Genomic DNA, 7,500 nt, shown 5'->3' on the forward strand with positions numbered 1-7,500 from the left:
GACAAGGCCAGGGATATTAACTTATAAGTCTGTAGTTAAGAGCAGGACCATTAGGAAAAGTTCGAAGTGCCAAAAAGGTATATGAATTCCTTTTTAGAAGTAGTTTTTGGAATGATAATGAAATTATGAATTCCTAAATGTATGTAGGAGGGGTTGTGATCCAGTGGTTAGGCAGGGTTTTCATTAAGAAATGAAGAAGCAGGAGAATAGTATGAAGTAATGGGAAAATAATCTGAAAGAGCAAAGCTAGGGTGATCAACATTTTGGTGTACACAAATGTCCCCTTAAAGTTAACCCTTTTCCCTACCTAGTAGCTAACACCAGGCAATCTGACAACTTGTTACTGGGGAACACCTAAAGGTAGAAAAATGTAATCATGTTTTTTTGTGTTGTATCTTTCCGGTTATCAAAGTGGAATGCCTATAATCTTAGTTTTAAGTTTTAAGTGCACTTCCTTAAAAAACAAAGGCATTTACATTTTTACTTTAACATTTGTTAACAACAATGGGATAATTTGTTTTCATTTAGAAAGGAAACCCATTATTAAAGCATGTGAGAAATGTTCCTTGGGAGATAGGCGATGTTATCCCTGATTACGTTCTTGGTGCAACAACATGTGCTTTGTTTTTAAGGTAAGGATCAACCATTCTTGCAGTCAAATGATCACTAGGAATGATTTAATTAATTATAATGTACAAAATATCACAGACGTTTGATAGCAGAGAGGAAAATGGTCAAACTGAGAAGATCATCAAGTAGGCGTTTGTCTTTTAAAGTAGATTGTTTTGTACATGTACATAGCTGCCTCAAGGACATCACATTTCGCTTAAACAAGTTTTTCAGGAGCTCAGAGTGTTCATTTATTGTAAATGAACTAAAACAATGCACACCTGACCAAAATCAGGTACTAAGTTCTGGAAATGCAAGATAGCAATGAAGATGTGATCATAAAAATTACAATTTCCTCAATTGTTATTGGTTTAAAAACTCCTATTTTCCACTAATTCACTTGCCAAGTTGTTATCAGACAGTTCAATAAACCAATCACCTTCAAACCTGTAATTTAAATCAACCAATCACAGCCTTGCTTTCAATCACCATACATGTAGAAACAGTGTACAGACTCCTAAAATGGGGTTTTCTTTCTTTCACAGCGACATTAAACAATTTGCATGACTGTAAGCCTCCTTTGCCAGTCTTTTTTCCCGTTCTTTCATAACTTGCCACTTCTTTTTTTCTCGGAAACTGTAATTTTTATGATTAATTGGTAGGAGAACTTTGTGTCATCGGTCTGTAGTCATACTCGTAAAAACAGACGAGACTCTCCCAGCATGGTTGCCCAATTTTGTTATCACTCATGATTAATTACAGACCAAATTAGACACGACTCAGTCCTATTACCTTGATTACTTATGAAGTGTCTCCTACTTTACTATTCTGATCAATATTGGCATCATGTGTCTCCAGAATATCACTTCTAACTTACAGTGTTTGTCTGACTCCTTGTTATTAAGTAAACAAAAAGTGAGCTTGCATTTGATTGGCTGCATTTCTCGGACATACCCGGTATTTGAGGCAGAGGACTAATAAAGATCTTGAATGATTTGCTTCAAAAAATGAAAAGAGTGCATTGGTAATTACTGCTACTCGGTCTTTCTCTCTTGGTTCCCTGTGGAAATCCTCCTTCGAAAACTTACCCAGGATGTTGCTGAACCATTGGAAACAATATTGAGTTGTAAGGTCAAATTTACAAGCATCAAATGCAGAGGATTTGAGTGAAATTTTATTATTCCTCCTTCAGGGTTGATAATTTGCCGTAAAACCTGTTTCCAGGCTTTGCATGGGATTTACAGTGTATGACATCCTACAATGTGTCAGTCAAGCAATTACGTTTCTTAGTGAGTCCCTGCAAGAAGGGTATACCGACTATGTGAATCTCTCATTTGCTGTCACATGACGGTACTTCAAATTTATCACTTCAGCTGTTTCCTGCTGCCTTAATTAATAAGCCCTCCATTGACTTTCTGTAAGCTTAATGTGTAGCAGGACGGAGTATTAAAAAATGAAGGTTCCTTGGAAGACAATATGCCACAGTATCCTAAAGGATCTTTATGGATCTTTCCAAAAGGATGATTGTGCAACGGAGTAGAAAAGGATCAACTTTGCGCAAGATCTTGTCAAGGTTTTTGCATTTTTCATGGGATTCTCCCTTCCAAATGTGTAGGATCTTGCATTGGATCATGTGTTGTTGAAAAGAAAATGTGTGAGTCCTGTAGTTACGATTTACCTGTAATTCTAATTCCAGCTTAAGATACCATCACTTCAACCCAGAATACATTCATGAGAGATTACGGCAGCTTGGCCAAAGATTTGAATTGAGGATTCTTCTTGTGCAAGTGGATGTTGTATGTTAAATATCTTTAATTTACAATACAATACAATACATATACATACTTAATTGAACACTCCCCATAGGGGCTTTTCAGGGCAAATGAAACCCAATCATGACAGAACAGAACATTCAACAACAACTGTTAAGAATCCCAACTGGGACCACACTCATCTACACAGTCTACCTCCACCAAAGTACATTACTCTGGGAGTTATTTAAGGCATAGTTAGTTAAATTTATTTCAACTTGGGTTGATTAGGCCCCTAGCAATACATGCTAATATGCCGAGAAAAGTGAAAAACGTAATTTACTAAAAGTTGCCTTTAAAAACATTAAACTAGAAAACTTTCTGCACATCACTGTACAAGACATAAAAATAAGGTCTTGCAAAGAGGTACAATCTCTTCAATGTGATATACCAGTAAATCCATTTAGAACCTGGGACTTCTGAATATGCTGGCCCACACACCCCTCAACTGTGATACCTCAACTTTTTTTTTTTTTCAGAAAGATCCTCACCAGACACTAAGAGAGCTTTCTAAGATGGCAATTATGGCTGATTGTACTCTTGTTCTTGCTTGGAGGTTAGCAACATCATATCATTATCAACATCATATCATCATATCATTACCAACCATGAAGCAAGGTCATGACAAGATTTTGATTTTCAGTTACACTCCTTGTATATAAATATTACTTTTTAAATGCAGGTTCATATTCTATTTGTATTATATTTTCATTTCCTCATTCAAATTTCCCATTTTTCGCTTATTGAGTTACTTAATGTGTATACATAAAGTCAGTTTTTCACTATGTTCTCCGATGAAAGACCATAAACTATAATGATCTGGGGTGGTGCAATACATCCTCTTTTCACATTAGAACCTCCTCTCCACTGTGTGTTCAATATTGCTTTTAGGTAGCTTCATAATGATTGTTCTAGCTTTTGAAGGACTGTCTGCATACAACTATTGTACTTCAATATAACCCTGGTAATTTTGTAAAATTAAATTGTTTGTTAGTGAAGGTTTCTTACTTCTGCAAATTATATGAAAAGTACTTGCATGACAAATGACCCTTTAATGGTATCACAAAGAAATCTCAACAAAGAATCTGAAATAAATTAAGGCAACAGTTTTTTTCTGGAATTGAGGGTCATGAGAAAATAGTCAGCTTCTTTCAGCACAAATACCAGTAGAAAAACATGAGGTTTCTGTGGCCTGATCAATACATGACATTTTTATTTCAGTGCTGATGAAGCAGCAAGATACCTTGAAACTTACAAGGTTTATGAAAACAAGCCTCCAGATGTCCTTCTGGGGCAAAGTGAAGGAGACTATTTCACTAAGGTAAAAATTGCTACCATGTTGCATGCTGTGCCTGAATTGTGACATGTAATCTGTGTTTCTCATGAGGGCGGCACACCTTTGCAGACTACCATTTAGTTTTGTCCCAAGTGGTAACTCCAGGATGGGGGGAGGGGGGGGATTCCCATATAAAAAGGGGAGGGATGCTTGTCAGAAGTTTCCCTAAAGGAGACCAATCTGGGCGTGGCCTAGGCTTTTTTGACCCTTAAAAGAGACCATATTAAAACACAGAGAAACAAAAAATACTGTGACTTTTAATAATGGCAATGGCATTATCATCTAATACTTTCACCTACATGAAGAAATGTAAAAGTGTCAATAATATACATGAAAAAAATTATGCAATCAGATTGGCTGAGAGAAGTGCAGTTTTTTGGTAACACAGTGCAGAAAAGAGGTAATTTAATGCAAATTAAGGTAATAAAGTAAGCATTCTGATTGGTCAATGAACAAAGAAGTTCACAGATAGTCAATCAAATGCGAGCCCTGGATGGCGCAAGTTGAATTGACAAAATGGCGGACAGATTTGGCGAGAACGCGAGAGTAGCAATTTGTTTTCATTAAAATTTTGAAGGAAACTGCAAAACAAAGACTGCAAAGGAAGGCATAAACAACTGGATAATGAAAGCTTTGAACCGGTCGCCCTCAACAAAATTGTCGGTAGGATTTTTAAGCCATAGTTCTAAGAAAGACGAACAAGACTGGCAAGACTACGAGCCGGGTGACAGTCTTTGTGTAATGGTTAGGGTCAAAACATTTTTCATGTATATTATTAATAAGTAATCACATGATTTTTCTCATGCAATTTGGAATAAATAAGCACTTGTAAATTTTTTCAAAGACTACAAATTGCACTTGCCCTACGGGCTCGTGCAATTTTGGTCGTCTTTGAAAAAATTTACTTGTGCTTATTTATTCCAAATTGCACTTGAAATCATGTGATTACCTATGCAAATACACACTGTTATATTTCTTTGTGTGCAACCCTAACAGAGACCTTCATGGCTACATATGATTGTTTTTTGCCCAGAGCACCCTAAGTGAGACCAAAATCCAAAATTTACACCTCTAAGCGAGACGACGAGCATCCCTCCCCTTTTTGTATGGGAGTTCCCGTATCCCCCCCCCCCCATTCTTTTACTCAGGGCTTTGTTTAGGTCATCGCAAAATCATAATATTCACTCTGATCTTGGCAAGATTCTCACAAGATCCTTAAACATCATTTAAAGGTCTTGGAATGAAATATTTTTATCTTTAGAGGTTTTTATTAGAGGTTTGAAGATTTTATAGGATCCTCAAAGGTTCTGTGATGCCTCCCATCAGGAAAGCATCTCCTAGGAGCAGGTGCAGCTCAGTTGGTCAGATTTCCAGTGTCTGTTTCGACTTTCCTTTGATCTGTGTAGCTATAGCTTTAAATGCGCGCAAAATGTAGCTCAGGAAAAGAGCGCACCGTTGGCTTCCACTGATACCAGCCTCTTAGCTGAAGTAACTACCAACGTTTAATAAAGTTATTTTTCCTTTACCTTTTAACTTCCTACTATTTCATCTGCTTCAAACACTATAATCATAATTGTCAAATTAATATTACTGTATACTTAGACAAATAAATAAAACTAGTACTGGACATTAACCTGATACTTAGCGATGACTAATTCATGTCCAGTACTAGTTTTATTTATTTGTCTATTTATTCAACTGAATGTCTAACAGTCACCATTTTCTCATTATTACTGTATGATATTCAACTGATTCTTTTCAGCTTACAGATTGTCTTACCACAGTCAAAGGCATTAACAAGACAGATGTCGTATCCCTGAGATCAACATTTGGAGTAAGGATATTTTTATTTTGTTCAAGTTGAACTTGATGATCTTTGTGATATTTATGCTTGTTTTATTTGTCCTCAATCTGTGTTAAATGTTGCCATTAACCATTCCTCTGGAAATTACCCCTTCCCTGGAAAATGTACAAAACCTACTAATTCGACTGGGTTTAAAAAAGACAGGCGCAGATCTCGAGAGTGTTGCTAAAGGTCGTGGGTAGGGACTAAATGTCGCGGGTGCGGGTAAAAGTCGCGGGTACCGAAAAATTCGAGTAAAAAAAAAAACTATAGTAAATGGGAAAATGGGAACATTGCAGGCCCTGGAATTACTCTGTGTGGCAGGCGCTGAAAGAGCGAGCGATCTATTTCGAGGGCTTGAGTCATACCTTTGTTCGGAGGGATTCGTACTTCAGTTGTACCAACTTTTGAGGGGAGTGGGGAGGGGCTGGAAGATTTTGAAAAAATATCCTCCAAGCATATTTATACAAGGAAAAAAATCCTGCACATGACCAAGACTGGAAAGAGGTCTTTTCTTTTCAATGAACAGGTTATGTTGATTGTCACAGGGAAAAAATTTCATGCATGCTCATACCTTGACAAGAAAGATCCCTGAACATGAAAAAGATTTTTCTTCACCAAATCACCCAGACCCCACCCCCACTCAAAAGTTAAATAAAGCGATAATTGTACAATACACGTACTTAGATTTTACTTAGTTCTTTGTTTTTCGATCGTGGCTCTGAAACTGTTTTATTATTGACGGGGAATGAAGATCCAAGTCTCACGTGACTAAGGACGTACCAAAGGAAAGACGAGGAAGAGGCTTTCAAGACGGCATCCCTCAAGGTAATCCCATCAAAATAGTTCATTTCCATTGGCCACCGAATACCTTGTTACAGGGAGAAAGCTTTCTTCTGACGAAAAGTTCACAAATTCTTTGATCCTTACTTTAGGCTCTAAGCACTAATCGGAAACAAAATTGAAGAAAATAAGGGAACGATTTTTTGGGTACCCACGACTTTTACCCCGGCACCCGCGACCCGCGACATTTAGTCACACTCAGCCTAACTTGGTGAGATAAAAAACTCAGGCTTCGTGGTAATTTAACATAATGAAAGGGTTCTCAATACTATCATTTTAATATTTTTTTGATAACATTGAATTTTACAGTCTCTTGCAAACATAGCCACAGCTTCAAAAGAAGATCTTTCTCTCCTCCCTGGGTTTGGACCTCTAAAGGTATTAAAAATATTTTTCTTTGTTACAGTAATGTTCAAAATAAAATAAAAATTAATCAAAAAGTTGCTGTTATTTATACAAGTACAAGGCATTAAACAAATATAATCAAACAAAAAAATACAAATCAGGAGAAAATTATACCAGTTAAATATGTACATTTCTTTTGTTTGGCCTTGTTCCTTATCACCAAGTTTTATCTCTGTTGTTGTTGAAGGCGCAGAGACTACATGACCTGTTACAGCAACCATTTGTTGCAAAGAAAGCAAAGGAACAAGTAGAAGAACCCTAGCATCAGTTGTGTTACTGAACCCAAGATGAATTTGATAACCTTTGCCGCAGACATCCTCTGGACGCGGAAAATAAGGCGTCGATGAGAAGTGTGCTATCAGAGATAGCACAGAACATGTTAACTTCTACAGGAAGGTTAGTCCTGTTCAGGCCCACTTTCAGGGCGGAGTAAGAGGGAATCCCGGAACAGGACTACAGGAAGGTGTAACTTCCAGAGCTAATATAATAATCCCGACAAAATAAATGTGCAAAGGGATCTCGACGCTCCCAAAAGCATATCAGTGACTGCCAAATTTATTACTAGCAATAAGCTTTACTTGCGAAGTTTCTTGTTAACTGCAAAGACCACAACTATGAGGAGGTTTCTTACGACAATAAAGAGGGCTTCAAAC

At 37.1% G+C, this 7,500-nt stretch overlaps 1 protein-coding gene and 1 long non-coding RNA gene across 4 annotated transcripts in view; one reads left to right on the plus strand and one right to left on the minus strand.

Annotated features, from left to right (window-relative positions):
• The window catches only part of LOC138059215 (DNA excision repair protein ERCC-1-like), a 16,227-nt gene that overhangs the window by 1,523 nt on the left and 7,204 nt on the right, over positions 1–7,500 (plus strand). Inside the window, exons 3-10 of one of the 3 annotated variants that reach the window (XR_011134183.1) lie at positions 529–632; positions 2,306–2,405; positions 2,900–2,976; positions 3,642–3,741; positions 5,519–5,590; positions 6,354–6,427; positions 6,752–6,820; positions 7,035–7,103. Coding sequence is in view for 1 of the 3 variants with exons in the window: in XM_068904779.1 (XP_068760880.1) it covers positions 529–632; positions 2,306–2,405; positions 2,900–2,976; positions 3,642–3,741; positions 5,519–5,590; positions 6,752–6,820; positions 7,035–7,109 (597 nt within the window). In the remaining 2 variants the exon portion in view is untranslated. Of the gene's footprint in view, positions 1–528; positions 633–2,305; positions 2,406–2,899; positions 2,977–3,641; positions 3,742–5,518; positions 5,591–6,353; positions 6,428–6,751; positions 6,821–7,034 lie in introns of all 3 variants that reach the window. The other 2 variants (XR_011134182.1, XM_068904779.1) reach the window with 2 other exon arrangements.
• LOC138059228 (uncharacterized) overlaps positions 7,057–7,500 on the minus strand; it is a 1,964-nt gene continuing 1,520 nt past the window's right edge. The window contains exon 2 of the long non-coding RNA XR_011134186.1: positions 7,057–7,500. This exon is cut by the window's right edge and continues 754 nt beyond it. This is a non-coding gene — a long non-coding RNA (uncharacterized lncRNA).

The sequence above is a fragment of the Montipora capricornis genome, chromosome 8 (genome assembly GCF_036669925.1).
Source record: "Montipora capricornis isolate CH-2021 chromosome 8, ASM3666992v2, whole genome shotgun sequence".
Taxonomy (NCBI): domain Eukaryota; kingdom Metazoa; phylum Cnidaria; class Anthozoa; order Scleractinia; family Acroporidae; genus Montipora; species Montipora capricornis.